Here is a 23,882-nt window from a genome sequence, read left to right on the forward strand (position 1 = left end):
TATAAGTTAATTGTTACAGTGTGAAAATTAAGGCTCCTGGAATTTAGTATTACTCACAAGTGTATTGATACATTTGTGGCTACAGTTGAAAAAAGAGAGAAAAGGAATGAGAAGGAAAGGAAAAAGAAAAGGAAAAGAAAAAGAAGAAGAAATCCTGTAAAATCATAACCATGGAGAAAGTGCAGTTTTCTAACTCCCATTTAAAATTTCCCCATGAGAACAGGCAACCCCTTCACGGACTTGAACAGAGATGAGGTTTGAGCACAAAGCCATGAATTCTCTGATTGCTATTTGGCCTGAAGGTTTGCTGGAAGCATCACTGTCCTAGTTAGACTATTTTCCAGCTTTTAAATGTACTAGAGTATGATTGTATTATGTGTTGACCCTGATTTATGTTGAAAACCCAGAAACATTTTTTCCAGGAGAAGTGCTTTGTGTATGTGTGAGCCTTTGAGGCCTGACCCCATCTGAGAGTTGACTGGCTCACCTCAGTGTACTGTTCATTTATTCAGATGGCTGGACTCGAAAGGAGGAATCTTTAAATATCCAGTGGTATTTCAGTGAAATAAATATTGTGAAGCAGATACGGGTTGTTTAAAATGTATCACTATGATGTAATATGTCAATGCTCAATTATACGTTTGCATGCACCTTAAAAAATTCTGTCTCCAGAGAAAAACTGATTGTCATAATACCACGTTTCAATTAAACCCACATCCCAGGCATTCTGAGTTCCAAATTCCTGAAACCCTCAAGTTAATGTGTTCCATGTTGTGGGGTTAATTTACATAAAGTTCTGGAGCTCCTGCTGCACTGTTTCAAATCTTGGTAGCTTTGATATTCTCCATAGTGCTATACACAAGTATTATAAACCAGTTTTCACAGAGACAAGTTATGACTATCAGCAGGCATTAGTTTCATAGTGATCTCTAACCATATTGTACCAGAACACTATCCAGGCCCCCTTATTTCTGAACTTCATTTTGCAGTCCCTGTAAAACACATCTGTTCCACTGTGTGTGTTTTGAAAATTAAATGTACTAATATCATTCCGACTGACCCGGCCACCAAACTCATGTGGGAGAAATCCAGTCCACAACCCAAGCTGTGTTGAGGCTTTAGGTCTTGTGGGAGCTCTTAACTCACTTCACCACAGCAAAGGAAAAAATTAAAGAGGGGGGAAAAAAGAAAAAGAAAAGTAACGTTTCTGAATATGTGTGCTTTCTTCTGATAAGAGCATAGAAAAATTGTCACTTATAAGGCACTTCAGTCAATATTCATCCTGGTGAAATTTTCAAGGGTCATGATAGTCATCTCATTCCAGGTTTCTGTAATTTTCTCTGTTTAACTCCTGTTTTATTATAAGAGGAATCCCTGTACTAAATACTCTGTGATAGACTGGTTTATCGCAGAAGGTCATAATTAGGTAAAGAAAAAAAAAAAAGATAGTATTCAAATCTAAAATTAGTTTACTTATAACAGAGAGTCCTGATACATCATATTTGTTGTGACAGAATTTGAATTGGATTTATTCACTTGAATATTTGAAATAAAACTTCTGCCTACATAGATCTTAAAGGATCACTGCTGTCAAAGATGCAGTTAGAAATAGCAATGGAAACCAAAAGCTGAGGGCAGTTAAAACATTTCAAAACAAAATTTTTATGGCAAAGAAGTCAAGCTAAATATTCTCCTGCATGTTAAGGTAAAGTGGAGTAACATCATATGTGCATTTAAGCTACTCTCAGAATTTGGAACTTACTGCTAACTCCAAGATGCACTCTAATATCTTGTTTGACCTTCACAAAAGCAAACACATTCATCTAACATGTAGTGCTAGAGTAATAGAGTCTCAGTATTAAAAATAAAAAGGAGTAGGGCTTCCCTGGTGGCGCAGTGGTTGGGAGTCCGCCTGCCGATGCAGGGGACGCGGGTTCGTGCCCCGGTCGGGGAAGATCCCACATGCCGCGGAGCGACTGGGCCCGTGAGCCATGGCCGCTGAGCCTGCGCGTCCGGAGCCTGTGCTCCGCAATGGGAGAGGCCACAACAGTGAGAGGCCCGCATACCGCAAAAAAAAAAAAAAAAAAAAAAAAAAAAGGAGTAAACCTTACAGATAACCAGAAACAATTTAGAGCTCATTACCCATTTCCTTCCTTCCTTCCTTTCTTCCTTCCTTCCTTCTTTTTTTTTCTTTCTTTTTTTTTCCTGCTAAGTTTTGTCATTTAACCAAAAGGCAAGATTGGTTTAAATTAACAGACATCTACGTACTTTACTTTGATTGTTCTCTTCAGTATAGCACAAGGGTTCTCAAACTTGAGTGTGTGAAGGAATTACCATAAAGGGTTTGTGTACACAAGCCATTATACTGTAGGGCTTATTTAAGGGATTTTCTAGGGTAATTTTAACTCTGGACAACTTTTGTTGTATGTGCTAACTTCAGAAGCTAACCAAGGTGGTTCTACTTGCCTTTACTTATTTATGAAAATTATTAACACATTTCCCCAGAATCCATAAAATATACTTTTGGCATAATTATAAACACATTTACAGCTACAAAAATGCTTTCTGAAAACTCATACTGTACTAAAATATAATTATCCCTATATTCAATATCTTATGTTGGTTACTAGTTTCCCCCAGATTTTTTATAATATTATTTTTAAGGATCCAAGTAATAATCCCTCTCCCCTACCCCTTCTCTCCTTTCTCTCACACTGGAGAGAGAAACAATTGGCAATGAATTATGCACTAGATAAAAACTAAAAGTTTTGAAAATTTCATTTTATAACTTGACCTAGACAATACATTAATGGCCAAACTTTATTTCTTCCCCTACCCCAGCTTTACTGAAGTATAACTGTATTTCTTAAACTTTAAACTTAAGCAGGTAAGTTATTTAACTCTGAAATTTCTGTTGTCCTTAAAACTCATCATTATTTACCAATAACTATCAAAATTGTCCATTACTTGTTTTTATTTCAGTATATGCCTCTGCAAATTTTTCTAAGAATCACGCTGCGGCTACTTCTCTGTACCTTTTTGATGATGTCCACTAAGCTATTATTTCAAAGATGAACCTTAAGTGTCTAAATTTCAGCAACAGAGTGCCAGAAAGTCAGCTTATGTCCAGGGAGACGATTAGGGATCTTGATATTTAAAAATGGACAGTTTGGAAATCATTTTTCCCATCCTTTGCCAGTCTCTTCATATATTCCACATGTGTAGAGAATGATTTTTTTAAAGTCTTTTTCCCATCATTTCCTCTGTTATTTCAATTACCTTATTGTGGTAGTATTGTGGGCAAGATGAAGCATTTCTGATGTGTTCTTTTTATTACAAATTTAATTATTTGGGGGAACTATCCTGGGAATTTTCTACCATTGTGGTATTGTCTTGGCCACTTCGATTACTTTTCAGATAATAGAACTGAGAATAGGCTTTAGAGATTTTTCTATTTCTATTCTGTCACTGAACAGAAAAAGAAACTAAAGAAACTGACATCCTGAGAAAGTAAAATGACTCAATCATTTTATGAAAGAAAGCACAAGAAACCAGGTTTTAGGGCTCTCAGCCAGTGTTTTTCCCAGGGCACCAAATTTAGGATTTTGAAGGCTTCTTTATCCTTGTGATTGTGGTTTTTGAAGGTGATGGATGAGAGGATCCACTGGAATGAAAGAAGTGAATATTAGAATTTCTATTTATAGTCATTTTATCCCATCTTTCTTTGAAAAGAAATCTCTTTTTATATGTCTTAGAATATACAAATAATAATTTAAAGTGAAAAAATTGTAAAGGTAGATATAATGGGGGGAATAACTGCTATGATGTATTTTCAAACAAAGTCTAGAAAATACTGCCGTAGAAGTGGACCTAATATCAATAGTGACAATAACAAATCAGTAGCATCAACTAAACTACTGACATTTGTTGAGCACTTGCATATATGAAACCCTGTAATAATGTAATACTAACATTATTTTAATTTAATTATTCCAACAACCCTTGTAAGATCATCTGTGTTTTTCAGGTGAAGGTACTGAGGCAGAGTGGCATTAAATAACTTGTTCAATGAATGGAATTTAACTTAGTTCTGTGATTGACCTCCTTTTAGTAAAACATTTTTATTTTCTATTTAAACTCAATATTGTGAAGATAATTTGACCTGAAGATTTAGAAATATATATATAAAACCAACCTTTAATAGATACGTTCATGAAAAACTGTATAGGTCTAAGTTCTGTGAATGAATTCAGGGACTATATTGCTCACCAGTGAGTTCTGTCAGCAGTAGAATGCCTGGCATAAAACAAAAGTGATAAATATTCATGTCATGGATACAACCCAATGGGGCCCGAGTCAATGTAATTTTTTATACATACATTCACCTTTGAACTAGGAGCCATGCTATTTTTTCTTATGGACACCACACCTAGCACTAAATAAATAATCTTTTCACATTTTTCTAAAAATATGTATGTCAAGAAACACCACCACTAGGAATTATTTATTTACTGTAGAATTTTTGAGAAAAATATCTTCCATTACATTACCCAGGATCCCCTGCAGTAGCATCTGTGTAAAAAACAATTGTTTTAACAATTTTAGGTATGAAAAGGAAATTTAATTTAACATGAGAGATCAAAACAGAGGACCATTAGAAATTATGACTTTTGTCATAAATAAGGAGTTAAAAAGGACGCTTTAAGGCACTAAAAGATATAGTTCAGAAGGCTGGCATGATGAAAACACATCAGGAACATCAAACTCTCCCATGTTCTTACAGGATGAGATACATAATGGAACTATCAATACTCCAAACAATGATCAATCTATAATTGTACTTACCCACTAAAATCCTACTCTACTTTGTAGGAGAATTATGTTTTCCCAGCAATAATTATATACTCACCGTTTTAAAAGCATCATTTTAACTATGACCATCCATGACACAGAGCTGGCATTTATAAAATCTCACATGTTCCAAATTCTACTTATAATTTTTGTCTCCTTATCTGTCACTCTGTTTTCACTTTTAATTTATTGAATCTTTTTAGCACGAAAATTAACACACTTTAGTAATCTATCTTATATCTTTATAAAACTTTACAATTTTAAAAATTGAATCAATAGTCACCATAATCTTGTGAAAATTAGAGACACTATTATTCCAATTTTATAGAGGCAGGAACTGAAATCCTAAGTAATCTCTGAGGTAAAAATAATTTGTGTTGAGTTGGGACAACCTAATCTTCTTATTCCTTTTCCAGAGTTCTTCAGGTTTGACTAAGGTCACTTAATCTCCCAAGTCAATTGTAATGTGTATGTGGTTTATCATTCTTAGCCTTCACTAATTTACCAATGATATTCAGATTTCCTGTCAGTAGCTTAATTTTTGGATTAGCAATTGATCCCTTTGTCCAAAACTATTTTCCTAGAACAATTTGAAAAACATTCCCTCTGCTGCTTTTATTCAGTAGCATTTGTTCTTTGAAAGAGTCTAATTTAAAATCCATATCAAAGAATATATACTGGATCTTGGAGGAAAGAAAATTACGGCAAAAATAATAGATATATTGAAGAGAATTGGCCCGGCCAAAGATCATTTTTGTGAATTATTGAGATAAAAATAAATGAGAATCTTCAGGTAAAAAATTGAATTCAATTCTGTTCTTTGGGAGAGGGACATCACTTTGTTGTACAGAAAATTGTATAGTCACCTAGAAATATAGATTACTGAAGCTCCAACTCACTTCTTACAATGTTCAAATATATTTTTGATCTAATATGTAAAATATAGTAACCATTAAAAAATAATAAACCTGTATATGTACCTATAGGCATGAGTGAGTTACTTAAATCTTTCAGTTTTCAACTCTCAGATCTGAAGAGTGGAGATATATATATATATATATATATATATATATATATATATATATATGTATATATGTATATATGTATATATATAAATGTATATATATATTTATTAATTTAAAGCCAGGAAAATTCATCTTAATTAAAATGTAAATCAACATCTTCTCTAGGTTTCTAGACCTGATATTAATATAAAGAGGACCTTATGTAATATTTCATTAATATACTTTATAGTATATTTTACATATATTAAAAGTTTAAAATAGTAATTTTGAATATATGTGAATGAAAAGGAAAATGTGCTGTAAAGCAAATGGATAATGCAACATCTGATTGTTTTTTGCCTGGGTTGTGGGAAAAATAAGAAATCAAGTGAATTAAGTACACATTTTGACCTTGCTGTTTCATAAAGGAACGGTGACCCCGTAACGTGGAAATTTCACATCTTTACAATTTTCTCTGTATAGATTGAGCTCTTTCCTAGAAGCTCATGTTATCATGTTTCCTTTAATAATCTTTGCTTTCATAATTAAAGCCATTATTATTTTTATCCTCATCATCAGTGTCATCATTATCACTATTTGGAGCAAAGGAGATGTAGGGCTTTTGAACAGGCTCACACCTTTTTTATAGCTTTAAAAGCTAGAAAATATGCTCTTTGAATGTTTGTAGTGTTTATGTAATCAGTACCTACATTGCCAAGGCTTATTGAAAACAGCTGGGTGCCTGCTGCCTGCCTCACCCTTTGTTGGAACTGTTGCCAGAACAGGTAGTCAGAAATGGAAAGTAGGGGAAAATTCAGACATCTGGGGTGTCTCTCAGGAAAGCAGCTGTGGCTTCCTTAGGAAGCAGTCATTGTTTCCCATCAGCCAAGACTCTGTATACCCTTGGGTCCAGTTCTGGCATGGCTGGCCTAGGAGGATGCAGTTTATGACTTAGGACTTACGCGAGAAACCATTTGGGCAGTCCCATCTCTGGCAGTACATTGAGAGAAATCCCCCAAGCTGCAAGCCATATGTGAGCTGTTGGCCTTCTATTTAGCCTACTCTGGGAGGTTCCCATTTACTGGGGCTCTAATCATTCCTTTGACACAAGCAAAAACAATACAAAAGGATCTTTTCAAAACATATCTTTCCAAGATATACTGGCCTGTTTTAAAAACCAGACATGACTATTATTTCTGTAAACATGGCATTTTTTCCCCCAAAATGAACTCATTTTTAAGAGACTTGTTTTGTTTCCTAGATAGAAGGCAAGGCAAGTACAAGGAATTTTTTTTCACAGCAGGGTAAAAGTCCTGGATTAGCAGTCTTGAATGGTATTCTGCATGCATAAATATATTCTCTTCCAGATATAAATTTTTGTACATCAAGTATTAAAAGTTGTTTTTCATGTGACAAGACCTGGGCTGTTGATTTACGTCAGAGAGATGCCAGGAGCATTGCTATGTAGGACACCCTGAGAATCAACATGCTATTGTGGTAGGATTATCTGGCAGGAACTGCCACTCATTTACCAGGAGAATGGCATTTTGATGGATTAGAACAGAACAATTTTCTTGATGATTTTTGTTGAAACAAAGCTCTGCTTTTAGAATGTAAATGCTTTATATTTTAGTAGTCAGAAAAAGGGCATTAGAAAGGTGTGGTACTTTGAATTTTAGATTAAATATCATGTTTTTTATCATTACTGAGGGTTCTGTTAGGACACTTAAGGACCATGATTAATCCAGCAACATTTTATTAAAAAATCTTCAGTTTCAAAACATACTGGATATGAGGCAAACAATTTTATGCCAATGTTAGGCATACTCAGGAAAACTAAAAAGAAATTTTATTTCTAGTAGCCAGAACTTGTTGGCAGAAATATAAAAGCAAAAATTATAATAGCAATGAATTTTTAAATTCACTGAACTATCTTACACTTAAAAAGAAAGTGAAGTCATAGTACACAGGGCAAGGAGTCAGGTTATATTTAATGTTTTACCTATTGCTAACTTTAATACAGAGTCAAACTAGGTAATGTTCATTGGGTCCCTTGTGATTTTTCCTACTCTTGTTTTATTCTTAACTTTATAAAAACTAAAACAGACTATCCTTAAAATTTTTCATTGCCCTGATTTTTCTTTTCCTTCTCACATTCACAAAAAGTAAAGAGGGCTTCCCTGGTGGCACAGTGGTTGGGAGTCTGCCTGCCAATGCAGGGGACGCGGGTTTGTGCCCCAGTCCGGGAGGATCCCACATGCCGCGGAGCGGCTGGGCCTGTGAGCCATGGCCGCTGAGCCTGCGCGTCCGGAGCCTGTGCTCCACAGTGGGAGAGGCCACAACAGTGAGAGGCCCGCGTACCGCAAAAAAATAAAATAAAAATAAAAAAATAAAAAATAAAGAATGTGAGGCTCCATGATAAGTATAAGAGGAAGATTATGAGTGTAAAAAGACTCTTTCCGTAAAATATATATTTCCTAAGATATTTTTCCCAAAAGAATGGTCAACATTGACCCAAGCATTCATTCTCACAAGTGATATTTGGACCTTTATTAATTTGACCTTATTATAACTCTCTCTCCATGTCTTCATAATGTTTTCTCTCCTGTAGTTCAAGAAAAATTTCTAAAATCTTATCATTAAGAACTTGGACAATTAGAAAAATATAAAGTTAGGCTTCAGTTTTGACAAGGCACATATTCTGGTCATACTTTGGATATAAATCATGCCTTATCAACTTTGCTTGTCTCTCTAATTTTTGTCTATGTGGTAAGTTGGGCATTTCTTTGTACCTATCCTTTTGACAAACTTCAACTAACAACAACAACAAAACTCACCTGGAAAAAACTGAGAAAAAGGAAGGCTGGATATTGAGAGTATATGTATTAAAATATTTAGAAAATTTCCAGGAAATCAATATAAATCGAAGATGTATCATTGCATATAAGGAAAGGCAAGAATGTAGTAAGTAATCAAAGGCAATTTAAAAATCCATGTTACTGGATGGTCGTACCCATAGAATAAGTGTTGGTAATACTGGAAATATTTAAAGTAATATATCTCTAAAGACACATTATTCATAACTTTGAATTCAGAGCGGAAAAATCCACAGATGTTTTTGAGAAATGTAGCATCTATTTTCACTTTATGCTAATTATAGTTTATTCGGTTTCCACTAGATGGGTTTGTATGCACGGTAGCTAATTCATGTCAACTGTCTTCAAGTATATTCTCTGAATTGTAGGTAGGTTTTAGAGACCTCTAAGTGATCTCTAATCTTCTTACTAATATTATGGCTTTCAAATGTCATTGTGATATCTCAAAGGTGATCTGGGTGAACAGTGGGTTATTCTATAGGAGTACTGCTGAAAAGGATAAACACTTTCTTGAGCAATTTAGGCTTGAAGAAATGAATAACTTATTGTACATAATAGGAGGCAATCATCTCTGGGGAACTGAAGAAACGGTTGCAATAAAGATTCTGCATTTGTTATCTAGATTAACTTAGTGCTTTATTGCTTCTTTGTCACTGAAATTATGTGGGTCCTTTGCCCCCACTGAGTAGTAAAATAATGAAATACCTGATTTTTCTGGTTTCGGAGTTCAGCTGAATTATTTTAAAACTCTGTTCTAATGTTTCTTTTGTGTTTATTTTCTTTTTAAAAAACATTATTGTGGTATGCTTAGTGTATTCTCTCGTTTAAACATTAATTTCAGAAGATGTTTAATGGTTGAGGAAAACACATTCTTCTCAAATAAGCCACTGTTAGTACATGGGCACTCATGTGAACTTTCTTTTCATGTTTTTCCTTAGTTAAGAACATAAATATATTTTTTTAAACTAATGTAAAATTATAATGTTTGATTTAAAGTCTAAATAGAAATGAATATTACTGAATCTTTATAAGACCACATGTTAAACATAGCTTTGATTATATCTGCTTTTGAATAGGGTATAGAAATAAGCACAGAGAACACAGGATTTCCAAGTAATAGTAGTAGTTTCTGGAAATATTTCTCTTAAGCCCTTTGTTCATTTGTCTGCATATTACTCAGTATTTTGGTCATATATAGAACATACTGGAATTAAAATCAATAATTCTCAATTTGTTATGAGTTGGAATTTGTCAAATTGTGTTCTTGCAAAACTCTAGGGGAAAAAATTTATTGTTAACTAATATATTCTAATGTTTTCATTTCAGAAGGACCTTCAATACATGTGGCTTCAATTTCTACTCTACTTCTGTTTGTGTTTATTTCTTCTCTTCCATTAATAGGAAATAGAGATATTTTGTAGCAATTCAGGTCTCATCTCTGCTTAAATTCTTATCTGTACAGCAGACAGTAGTCATGTTTAAAAAAACAAAATATAATGTTCAGAAGTATAGAGGACACCTACAAGACGGTGGAGGAGTAAGACATGGAGATCACCATTCTCCCCACAAATACATCAGAAATACATCTACATGTGGAAAAACTCCTACAGAACACCTACTGAACGCTGGCAGGAGACCGCAGACTTCCCAAAAGAGCCATGTGACTGACAGGATCTTGGTGCTCTGGCCGGATGTCAGGCCGGTGCCTCTGAGGTATGAGAGCTGAGTTCAGGATATTGGTCCACCAGAGACCTCCCGGCTCCATGTAACATGAAACGGCAAAAGCTCTCCCAGAGATCTCCATATCAACACTAAGACCCAGCTCCACTCAACGACCAGCAAGCTCCAGTGCTGGACACCCTATGCCAAACAACTAGCAAGGCAGGAAAACAACTGCATCCATTAGCAGAGAGGCTGCCTAAAATCATAATAAGATCACAGACACCCCAAAACACACCAAAGAACGTGGTCCTGCCCACCAGAAAGACAAGATCCAGCTTCATCCAGCAGAACACAGGCACTAGTCCCCTCCACCAGGAAGCCTACACAAGCCACTGAACTAACCTTAGCCACTGGGGGCAGACACCAAAAACAAAGGGAACTACAAACATGCAGCCTGCGAAAAGCAGACCCCAAACACAGTAGGTTAAGCAAAATGAGAAGACAGAGAAATGCACAGCAGATGAAGGACCAAGGTAAAAACCCACCAGACCAAACAAATGAAGAGGAAATAGGCAGTCTACCTGAAAAAGAATTCAGAGTAAAGATAATAAAGATGATCCAAAATCTTGGAAATAGAATGGAGAAAATACAAGAAACGTTTAACAAGGACCTCGAAGAACTAAAGGGCAAACAAACAATGATGGACAACACAATAAATGAAATTAAAAATTCTCTAGAAGGAATCAATAGCAGAATAACTGAGGCAGAAGAAAGGAGAAGTGACCTGGAAGATAAAATAGTGGAAATAACTACGACAGAGCAGAATAAAGAAAAACGAATGAAAAGAATTGAGGACAGTCTCAGAGACTTCTGGGACAACATTAAATGCAACATATTTGGATTATAGGGATCCCAGAAGAAGAAGAGAAAAAGAAAGGGACTGAGAAAATATTTGAAGAGATTATAGTTGAAAACTTCCCTAATATGGGAAAGGAAAGAGTCAATCAAGTCCAGGAAGTACAGAGAGTTCCATACAGGTTAAATCCAAGGAGAAACATGCCAAGACACATCTTAATCAAACTATCAAAACTTATATACAAAGAGAAAACATTAAAAGCAGCAAGGGGAAAACAACAAATAACATACAAGGGAATCCCCATAAGGTTAACAGCTGACCGTTCAGCAGCAACTCTGCAAGCCAGAAGGGAGTGGCATGACATACTTAAAGTGATGAAAGGGAAAAACCTACAACCAAGATTACCCAGCAAGGATCTCATTCAGATTTGATGGAGAAATTAAAACCTTTATAGACAAGCAAAAGCTAAGAGAATTCAGCATCACCAGACCAGCTTTACAACAAATGCTAAACGAACTTCTCTAGGCAGGAAACACAAGAGAAGGAAAAGACCTACAAAAACATACCCAAAACAATTAAGAAAATGGTGATAGGAACATACATATCGAGAATTACCTGAAATGTAAATGGATTAAATGCTCCAACCAAAAGACATAGACTGGCTGAATGGATACAAAAACAAGACCCATATACATGCTGTCTACAAGAGACCCACTTCAGACTTAGGGACACATACAGACTGAAAGTGAGGGGATGGAAAAAGATATTCTATGCAAATGGAAATCAAAAGAAAGCTGGAGTAGCAATTCTCATACCAGAAAAAATAGACTTTAAAATAAAGACTGTTACAAGAGACAAAGAAGGACACTGCATAATGATCAAGGGATCAATCCAAGAAGAAGATATAACAATTGTAAATACTTATGCACCCAACATAGGAGCACCTCAATACATAAGGTAAATGCTAACAGCCATAAAAGGGGAAATCAACTGTAACAAAATCATAGTAGGGGACTTTCCCCACTTTCACCAATGGACAAATCATCCAAAATGAAAATAAGTAAGGAAACACAAGCTTTAAATGATACATTAAACAAGATGGACTTAATTGATATTTATAGGACATTCCATCCAAAAACAACAGAATACACCTTCTTCTCAAGTGCTCATGAAACATTCTCTGGGATAGACCATATCTTGGGTCACAAATCTAGCCTTGGTAAATTTAAGAAAATTGAAATCATATCAAGTACCTTTTCCGACCACAATGCTCTGAGAGTAGATATCAATTACAGGAAAAAAATCTGTAAAAAATACAAACACATGGAAGCTAAACAATGCACTACTAAATAACTAAGGGAGCACTGAAGAAATCAAAGAGGAAATCAAAAAGTACCTGGAAAAAACTGACAATGAACACACACGACCCAAAACCTATGGGATACAGCAAAAGCAGTTCTAAGAGGGAAGCAATACAATCCTACCTCAAGAAACAAGAAACATCTCAAATAAACAACCTAACCTTACACCAGTTGGAGAAAGAAGAAGAAAGAAAACCCCAGAGTTAGCAAAAGGAAAGAAAACATAAAGATCAGATCAGAAATAAATGAAAAAGAAATGAAGGAAACGATAGCGAAGATCAAAGATCAGATCAGAAATAAATGAAAAAGAAATGAAGGAAACGATAGCGAAGATCATTAAAACTAAAAGCCGGTTCTTTGAGAAGATAAACAAAACTGATAAACCATTAGCCAGACTCATCAATAAAAAAAGGGACAAGACTCAAATCAACAGAATTAGAAATGAAAAAGGAGAAGTAACAACTGACACTGCAAAAAGTATCATGAGAGATTACCAGAAGCAACTATATGCCAATAAAATGGACAACCTGGAAGAAATGGACAAATTCTTAGAAAAGCACAACCTTCCAAGATTGAACAAGGAAGAAGGAGAAAATATAAACAGACCAATCACAAGCACTGAAATTGAGACTGTGACTAAAAATCTTCCAACAAACAAAAAGGACAAGATGGCTTCACAGGAGAATTCTATCAAACATTTAGAGAAGAGCTAACACCTATCCTCAAACGCTTCCAAAATATAGCAGAGGGAGGAACACTCCCAAACTCATTCTACGAGGCCACCATCACCCTGATACCAAAACCAGACAAAGATGTCACAAAGAAAGAAAACTACAGGCCAATATCACTGATGAACATAGATGCAAAAATGCTCAACAAGATACTATCAAGCAGAATCCAAAAGCACATTAAGGTATCATACACCATGATCAAGTGGGATTTATCCCAGGAATGCAAGGATTCTTCAATATATGCAAATCAATCAATGTGATAAACAATATTAAGAAACTGAAAGAGAAAAACCATATGATCATCTCAATAGATGCTGACAAAGCTTTCGACAAAATTCAACACCCATTTATGATAAAAACCCTCCAGAAAGTAGGCATAGAGGGAACTTACCTCAACATAATTAAGGCCATATGTGACAGACCCACAGCCAACATTGTTCTCAATGGTGAAAAACTGAAACCATTTCCTCTAAGATCAGGAACAAGGCAAGGTTGTCCACTGTCACCATGTTATTCAACATAGTTTTAGAAGTTTTAGCCACAGCAATCAGAGAAGAAAAAGAAATAAAAGGAATCCAACAGAAAAGAAGTAAATCTGTCACTGTTTGCAGATGACATGATACTATATGTAGAGAACCCTAAAGATGCTACCAGAAAACTACTAGAGCTAATCAGTGAATTTGGTAAAGTAGCAGGGTACAAAATTAATGCACAGAAATCTCTAACATTCCTATACACTAATGATGAGAAATGTGAACCAAAAATTAACAAAACACACCCATTTACCGTTGCAAAAAAGAGTAAAATACGTAGGTATAAACCTACCTAAGGAGACAAAAGACCTGTGTGCAGAAAACTATAAGACACTGATGAAAGAAATTAAAGATGATAAAAACAGATGGAGAGATATACTACAGTCTTGGATTGGAAGAATCAACATTGTGTAAATGACTATACTACCCAAAGCAATCTACAGATTCAGTGCAATTCCTATCAAACTACCAATGGCATTTTTCACAGAACTAGCACAAAAAATTTCTCAATTTGAATGGAAACCCAACAGACCCCGAATAACAAAAACAATCTTGAGAAAGAAAAATGGAGCTGGAGGAATCAGGCTCCTGGACTTCAGACTATACTACAAAGCTACAGTAATCAAGACAGTATGGTACTGGCACAAAAACAGAAATATAGATAAATGGAGCAGGATAGAAAGCCCAGAGATAAACCCACGCACCTATGGTCAACTAATCTATGACAAAGGAGGCAAGGATATACACTGGAGAAAAGATGCCTTCTTCAATAAGTGGTGCTGGGAAAACTGGACAGCTACATGTAAAATAATGCAATCAGAATACTCCCTTACACCATACACAAAAATAAACTAAAAATAGATTAAGACCTAAATGTAAGGTGAGACACTATAAAACTCTTAGAGGAAAACATAGGCAGAACACTCTGACATCAGTCACAGCAAGATCCTTTTTGACACACCTCCTAGAAAAATGGAAGTAAAACCAAAAATAAACAAATGGGACCTAATGAAACTTAAAAGCTTTTGCACAGCCAAGGAAACCATAAACGAGATGAAAAGATAACCCTCAGAATGGGAGAAAATATTTGCAAATGAAGCAACTGACAAAGGATTAATCTCCAAAATTTACAAGCAGCTCATGCAGCTCACTATCAAAAAAACAAACAACCCAATCCAAAAATGGGTAGAAGACCTAAATAGACATTTCTCCAAAGAAGATATACAGATTGCCAACAAACACATGAAAGGATGCTCAACATCATTAATCATTAGAGAAATGCAAATCAAAACTACAATGAGGTATCACCTCAAACCAGTCAGAATGGCCATCATCAAAAAATCTACAAACAATAAATGCTGGAAAGGGTGTGGTGAAAAGGGAACCCTCTTGCACTGTTGCTGGGCATGTAAATTGATACAGCCACTATGGAGAATAGTATGGAGGTTCCTTAAAAAACTAACAATAGAACTGCCATACGACCCAGCAATCCCACTACTGGGCATATACACTGAGAAAACCATAACTCAAAAAGAGTCATGTACCACAATGTTCATTGCAACACTATTTACAACAGCCAGGACATGGAAGCAACCTAAGTGTCCATTGACAGATGAATGGATGAAGAAGCTGTGGCACATATATAGAATGGAATATTACTCAGCCATAAAAAGAAATGAAATTGAGTTTTGTGTAGTGAGGCGGATGGACCTGAAGTCAGCGTGAAGTGAGTCAGAGGGAGAAAAGCAAATACTGTATGCTAGCACATATATATGGATCTAAAAGAAAACATGGTTCTGAAGAACCTAGGGGCAGGACAGAATAGAGGCGCAAACATAGAGAATGTACTTGAGGACACGGGGAGGGGGAAGGGTAAGCTGGAACGAAGTGAGAGAGTGGCATGGACTTATATACACTACCAAATGTAAAATAGATAGCTAGTGGGAAGCAGCCGCAGAGCACAGGGAGATCAGCTCGGTGCTTTGTGACCTCCTAGAGAGGTGGGATAGTGAGTGTGGGAGGGAGATACAAGAAGGAGGAGATATGGGGATGTGTGTATATTTGTGGCTGATTCACTTTTTTATAAAGCAGAAGCTAGCACACCATTGTGAAGCAATTGTACTCCAATAGAGATGTTAAAAAATAAATAAAAAAGACATCTCCCCCTCAAAAAAAAAAAAAAAGTGGATTATATTACACTAAGGCTGTCACTAGTCAAGGAAATCATTTTTTCACCCTTAATATTCAAATGACATAGCAGGAGCTATATGTACCTTATACCTGTAACCTATTTTATACTGACACCATTAATCCACATCAAACATTTTGACATTATAAAACTCTTTATCATATAAAATATTACTGTCACTTGATTGAACAGATTTTTATTTTTGTCCTCCTTCTTCATGTTTTTTTCCACAAAAAATATATTAGTCAAATACTTGTCTGATTAAAAAAAAAAAAAGTTGTGAGAAGAAAAGAAAAAAAATGTTTGAAATAGGGTCCAGTTAGGAAAACAGAAACCACTCTAGGTATTTCAAACAGTGGGATGTTAATACAAGGAACTGGTTTCAAAGGCATTGGAAGGGGCGGAAGAGCAAATGGAAGGAGGTGGGACTGGAGGACCAAAAGGGACGAATCATTGAGACCCAGAGATCACAAGATGCAGGTGCCCTGCCGCTCAGCTCCCAAGCCGGTGCTGGCTGTGGTGAGACACTACTGCATTTGGTTCCAGATCCATTGAAGAGGCACTACCTTGAGCAGAGCTGGAACTGCTGAGAGCAGTGCTGTCTGTGCCCAGGCTGCTGCCATCCAGATCACCTCCCCTCCATTATCACTACAGCTTCATCAGTAACTGCCCCCAAGGGCCAGAGCCAGAAGCAGAAAGCTGCCCTCTTCCACCTGCCTTCTGCTCTCTGCCACCATTCTACTACCTTCTGTTTTCTGGTTGCTCTTTCTTGTCCTTGTCATCAGGACCACTGTGTCCCTGCCTGTCCTCTTCTCACTAAACACACTGCTTCCAGGGTGACCTCATCACAGCACCATTTCTTTTTTTTTTTTTAATTTTTGTTGGGGTGTGATTGATTTACAATATTGTGTTAGTTTCAGGTGTACAGCAGGGTGAATCAGTTATACATATACCCACTCTTTTTCTTTTTCTTTTTCTTTTTTTTTTTTTTTGGATTTTTTTCCATATAGGCCATTACGGAGTATTGAGTAGAGTTCCCTGTGTTACACGGCAGGTTCTTACTAGTTGTCTATTTTATATATGACTGTGTGTATATGTCAATCCCAGTCTCCCAATTTTTCCCTCCCCCCCCTTTATACCCTGGTAACCATAAGTTTGTTTTCTACATCCTTGACTCTACTTCTGTTTTGTAAATAAGTTCATTTGTACTGTTATTTTTAGATTCCACATATAAGCAATATCATGTGATATTTGTCTTTCTGTGTCTGGCTTGCTTCACTCAGTATGACAGTCTCCAGGTCCCTCCATGTTGTTGTAAATGCACAGCGCCATTTCTAATAGCAAAAACATGATTCTGAAATGACTCAAGCGTTCAACAGTACAGCATTGGATAAATGTAGGTTATTCTTTAGATGGAATACTATGCACCATTTGGTGAAAACTGCACTGTACATCTTTTGACATTGAGAGACATTTATGGAATTGCTTAGTTAATAAACCATGTTATAATATAACATGTAAAAAATGTATATTTAACAAACAATTGGTTTTATTTATCTCCAAATAATTCAGTTCAGTAAAAACTTCTGTACATTTAACGTGTTTCCCTTAAAACAAATTGCTGCTGTTGTGGTTGTTACACTTATGTTAAATAGCCAGTTAACTGATATTTTATGAACCTTATCAATGTCAGAGAAAGAATTTTTAAATAAAAATATATTTTTCAGTTTATAGGTGGGGTATGCTTTATTAGTGATACAAAAATAGGTACATTCATTCCAGGAGAATCTTAGGAAATCAATGTGGAGGTCTAAATTTGGTTCAAACTGTACACAGTGGAGTACAAGCCTACCTTGGAGATACTGCGGATTTGGTTCCAGACCACCATAGTAAAGAAATATTACAATAAAGTGAGTCACACAAATATTTTGGTTCCCCACTGCATATAAGTTATGTTTACACTATATCATAGTCTGTTAAGTGTACAATAGCATTATGTCTAAAAAATTTTTACATACCTTAATTAAAAAATACTTTATTGCTAAAAATGCTAACTATCTTCTAAGCCTTCAGCGAGTTATGGTAGTACCATCAAAGATCACAGATCACTATAACAAATATAATAATAAAGTTTTAAATTTGTGAGAATTACCAAAATGTGACAGAGAGATAGGAAGTGGGCAAGTATAGTTGGAGAAATGGCACCTATAAACTTGCTTCATTCAGGTTTGGTACAGACAATACTGTACTGACTTCAGACTATATAACAAAGCTACAGTCATCAAAACAGTATGGTACTAGGCAGAACGAGACATACAGATCAATGGAATAGCATAGAAAGCCCAGAAATCAACGCATGCACTTATGGTCAATTAATCTACAACAAAGGAAGCAAGACTATACAGTGGAGAAAAGACAGTTTCTTCAACAAGTGGCGCTGCGAAGATTATACAGCTACATGTAAAAGAATGAAATTAAAACAGTCTCTAACACCATATACAAAAATAAAATCAAAATGGATTAAAGACATAAATGTAAGACCAGATACTATAAAACTCCTAGAGGAAAACATAGGCAGAACAGTCTGTGACATAAATCACAGCAATATTTTTTTGGATCCATTTCCTAGAGTAGTGGAAACAATCAAAAAAAAATAAACAAATGGGACCTAATTAAACTTAAAAGTTTTTGCACAGCAAATTGAGTCCATAAACAATACGAAAAGACAACCTATGGAGTGGGAGAAAATATTTGCAAACCATGTGACTGACAAGGGATTAATTTCCAAAATATACAAACAGCTCATATAGCTTAATATCAAAAAACAAACAACCCAATCAGAAAATGGGCAGAAGGCCTAAATAGACATTTCTCCAAAGAAGACATACAGATGGCCAACAGGCACGTGAAAAGATGCTTAACATTGCTAATTATTAGAGAAATGCAATCAAAACTAGAATGAGGTATCACCTCACACCAGTGAGAATGGCCATCGTTAAAAAGTCTACAAATAAGAAATGCTGGAGAGGATGTGGAGAAAAGGGAACCCTCCTGCACTGTTGGTGGGAATGTAAATTTGTGCAGCCACTATAGAGAACAGTATGGAGGTTCTTTAAAAAACTTAAAATAGAATTACCATATGATCCAGCACTCCCACTCTCAGGCAAATATCTGGAGTAAACTCTAATTTGAAAAGATACATGCACCCCAGTGTTCACAGAAGCACTATTTACAATAGCCAAGACGTGGAAGCAACCTAAATGTCCATTGACAGGTTGATAAAGGAGATGTGAGTGTTACTTTGCCATGAAAAAGAGTGAAATAATACCATTTGCAGCAACATGGATGGACCTAAAGATTATCATATTAAGTGAAGTAAGCCAGACAAAGACAAATATCATATGATATCATTTATATGTGGAATCTAAAAAGATGACACAAATGAACTTATTTATGAAACAGGAATAGACTCACAGACATAGAAAACAAGCTTATGGTTCCCAAAGGGGATAGCAGGGGAGGGGTGAGAGATAAATTAGGCATTTGGGATTAACATATACACACTACTCTATGTAAAATAGTTAACCAACAAGGACCAGCTGTATAGCACAGGGAACTATACTCAATATCTTGTAATTAACGTATAATGGAAAAGAATCTGAAAAAGCATAGATATATATGTATATATGTATGTATAACTGAATCACTTTGCTGTACACTTGAAACTAATACAACATTGTAAATTAACTATTTCAATTTTTAAAACTTAAAACAAAAAGGATTAGATGCCTGATTTGCTCCATTTTTAATAAGGCCTCTAAAAACACAGACTTAATGGGGAGGAGCAGCAGAATGACACGTCAGTCCCCGCTGACATTTTATTATGGATTAATGGCTCAGATTAGCCACCTGCCAATTGGTGAACTTTTGGGAAAGGGGCGGAGAAAATGTAGAGAGCATCTGTACAGGCCAAAGTTCAGGCATCAGAGTGGAGGGCCCTGGGAAGTCAAGGAAATAGCCTGAAGACAAGGGCCACTAATGATGTGTTACACAGGGAGGGCTTGACACCAAGAGTGAACTTCCTCTGTTTCATATTTTGAATCCAGCTGTTAAAATCATGGGACTTGCCCAGACCTAGAATAAAATAAGTGTTCATTGAGTTTGTACGTATCTGGAAGCATCATATCTACAGATTAGGGAAGAATATCGCAAAGAAAAAGTGCTATGGTTGCCATGTAGTGTTACACTGGCCTAAGTAGTAATTCCCCTGCCTTCATTGTACAAATAGTTGATTGAGAAATATGTTAATGAACAATTATCTCAAATGACACTTTTAATCTGATCAGCTATGGAGAACTAAAGTGAACAGCCTAATACAAAAATCAAGAGAAAGACTGGACAAGGGAAAATTTAAAATGAAATGACTATAATAATCAAGTGATCATATTGAGTTCATGTTAAATAGTTTTCCAGCTTAAAATTATATATGAAATGTATGTTTAGATCTATTATAAGTATATACACACATTCAAAAATATAAAAGGAAATCTGTGTTTTCCTATTTTACTATTTTCTAATAAAACTGGGTGTCTATTTCAGGGTCATGCATATTTTGAGAAGGACATATTCATTGCGTTTAATTTCTATGATCTTGTGCCAATCTGGATTTCATTATATATAAAAAAATCCACTTTATGCTTAAAATATTGATTGTGAAAAGGTCTTAGAAACCTAGTAGTTAGTGGCAAAAAAGTACAGTGATTACTAAAAAAGAGAAAATGAATTCACTATTGATGTTCATATTCACTGAACTAACTTCCCAGGTTGTGTAGCTTGATTTTCTGGGGGACATTAAGTAAACAAAAAACATCATACAAGCTCTGATATTTAGTAGTTTTGCGACTGCTTGGTAAACCACATAAATTATGAGTTCCCATTGCCTCACCAGTAAACTGGATACCAGTTCTCCAAGTTTGCTGTGAGAATAAAACATTATAATCTAGTAAAGGCACCTAAGACAATGCCCAGCCTAAGCAAGGGTTTCACTGTGCATTAATCTGACATGTGAATCTGACCCCTTCGCTTCATTAGCTTTTCTCCTGCATTTGGAGGGATAATACATAGGGGCCTGAAAAAATAGAAAACCAGAAACAGAGAAACAAAATAAAACTACAAACTGTGCAACATTGCATTTTTTGGTAAGAAGGTAAAAGCATTTTAGGTAATATGATAAGATCTTTGTGTTTTAATTAGGGATGGGTCCTTAAGGAAATAGAACTGGATTTATAGTTTCAAAAGTGGAAAGATTTAGTTGGGAAGTAACAACAAAGGCAGGTACTGAACTATAATCTTTCTCACACTTTTGTTAGATCAGAGGTTCTTAATATTTCAGAGATCTTAGATGAAAGTATGGATAGTCTAGTGGGTGGAGAGAAGGGAAGAGGAGAATTATGACATACAAAATTTTACACACAGTTGTAGAGGTTTCATTCTCCGTAGACTTCAACCAATGAAATAATCCATGTGACCCTAGACACTAGATTGAAAACCAATAAAAATTTCTGCTGCCAAATATTTTTCAGATACCAGTGCCTTGCACAGCACAAAGTATCAATTAGTTGACCAATTAATATTATGGATCCAACTTAAACTATTCACCCCTATATCATAGATTTATCATCTCTGTCCCACTTGAAAGCTGTCTTCTCAGCTATCCCTCTGCCAACAGTAACCCATATTCATATACAAATGTAATTCACTGCACAATCTACTAACTTTCACAAATATCCCTCATCTTGATATTACTTTCTTGGCACCACGTGAGAAATCCCATGAGGTCATTTTGCTTGAAGTACAGTCAAAAGAAACAAAATCAAAACCAACCTTTAAGCATATTGCATTTGATTTCTGAGGCAACTCCAGAATGTTAATATTATTCTTGACTCCTGCTTCAAAATGACTTTTGATTTTATTTTTGGTATTTCTTTTTTATATTGTGGATGTTATAGGCTGAAAGTAACACATGGATTTGAATAAAACTATCAGATTAGCTAATGTGAAGGATAATGGTTCTCTAGAAAGAACAAGAAGGTTCCTATGAAACTGAACAACCTACCCATCTAATCTAAATATCTGGGTTTAAGAGGGTTTTGTTGTTGTTATTTTCATATCCAGGCTTTAATAGCAAATTCATGGCAGTTGAGGGTATTTTCTGTAAATGAATGACTGGCCTCAGTTAATGGCCTTGGCTTCACTTTAGTCCATCACCCCAGAAAGTTCCCCACGCCTTCATCTTATTGCTTATCTATGTCTCTTTGTACATTTTAATGGATCTTTCGGTAATTGTGATCTTTCTGGGGAGAGGCAAGTGGTCATATTTTAATGATTTGAAGAAGAAGTTGGCACAGTAAAAAAAAGTCTGGAGAAACGCTTTCACAGCTTTCCCCATATCCCCAGCTGTTTGGACATTTTTCATCATCATTCTAATAACACATAAAATGGAGATCATAAAAGAAATCCTATAGCTTAATTTTAGTGTATAGGTAAAGGGTAAGGGTTGACTTTGGAAAGCTCTGAGGTGTAAGGACTATGACCAGTGCCTAGATTTTACCTCAAGAAGAGCAGAAGGTGTGTGTGTTTAGGTCATTATGGCATTTAGATGACACACAATGAAAATTTCTGCAACTGGTTAATTCTTCTTGAGGATGGCTGTATTATCATTCTTGCTAGGATCGTAAGAAGTCAACACTTTTACTTGGTTAAATTTTGGTGATTTTATTGGGAATGTGTGGTGTTACTCGAAAGCAAAGGGGTAAACTCAATGAACTCTTATGATTATTTATTATGATTTAGTATGTCTTCAGTTTTAAAGAGAATTTTGCACTTACAGTTTTACACCTGGTAAGATCAAAAAACTAAGTAGTTAAGTCAGCAGTGTTTAGAATTTAATTCATGTTGGGTGAAGTTCATAATATGGTAGATCACATTGCCTCAGAGAGAAATGATTCCTTAATACTGTTTTTATTTCTCCTTTTCCAAAGGCTTCTTAAACTATATAAATAATGAGATTGTTTAGTACAATACAAACAACATGCAATGTATCCCAAAGCCGGAAGACAGTTCTGTTTCATTCACTGCCTAATTTATATAGCCCCATCCCTAGAAATGACCCAGATTTGTGAGGATATTTTATTTTAAAAGCCACAGAAACAAAACTTTTTACTCCTACTCTTCACATAACATGTTTTAAGCTGGGTTGGCTAAATTCTATCGGTGAACAACTGCTAGATTCAATTTGAATAATTTAATTGCTTAAAATATGTATATTCATTTTCCCCTAGAAAGGTATTTCTAACTCAGGTGAACAGAAGTATTGAATCAATTTTAATTGTTCTTCCTCTCTGTATTTTATTTCTTCAGGTTTTTTTTTCCATCTGCATTGCTTTCTGGGGAGTAAGAAGCATGAAACAACTTGTCTCAGACCCTGGGAAATGACTAAACGTTTGTACACAACTCTCTTGTTTTAATCATTTGTCCACAACCATAATATATTACTACTGCCTATGGAAGTATAATTATCTTATATGATGATTATATGAACTATTTCTCTAATGTGAGGTAAATACATTTATGTACTCTTGCTTCCTTTCCACATTTATTATTCTCTATTAAAATTAAAGTCAGCTGCAGTTACTTTATTGCTAGGGTTGAAAGAAGATGATTTCAAATAGAATGATGTTACATCCACTGGTAACATCTAAGCCAATGAGTATGAGAATAAGGGATAACTTCAGAACAGTAAAAGGAATTAAGATTTTATT

At 35.4% G+C, this 23,882-nt stretch overlaps 1 protein-coding gene across 1 annotated transcript in view; it reads left to right on the forward strand.

Moving 5' to 3' along the window:
- AGMO (alkylglycerol monooxygenase) overlaps positions 1–23,644 on the forward strand; it is a 338,930-nt gene extending 315,286 nt beyond the window's left edge. The window contains exon 13 of the mRNA XM_007463784.1: positions 23,482–23,644. Coding sequence (XP_007463846.1) covers positions 23,482–23,556 — 75 coding nt within the window. The 3' untranslated portion in view covers positions 23,557–23,644. The remainder of the gene's footprint in view (positions 1–23,481) is intronic.
- Positions 23,645–23,882: the final 238 nt, after the last annotated feature.

Source organism: Lipotes vexillifer, unplaced genomic scaffold (genome assembly GCF_000442215.2).
Source record: "Lipotes vexillifer unplaced genomic scaffold, Lipotes_vexillifer_v1.1 scaffold489, whole genome shotgun sequence".
Lineage (NCBI taxonomy): Eukaryota > Metazoa > Chordata > Mammalia > Artiodactyla > Lipotidae > Lipotes > Lipotes vexillifer.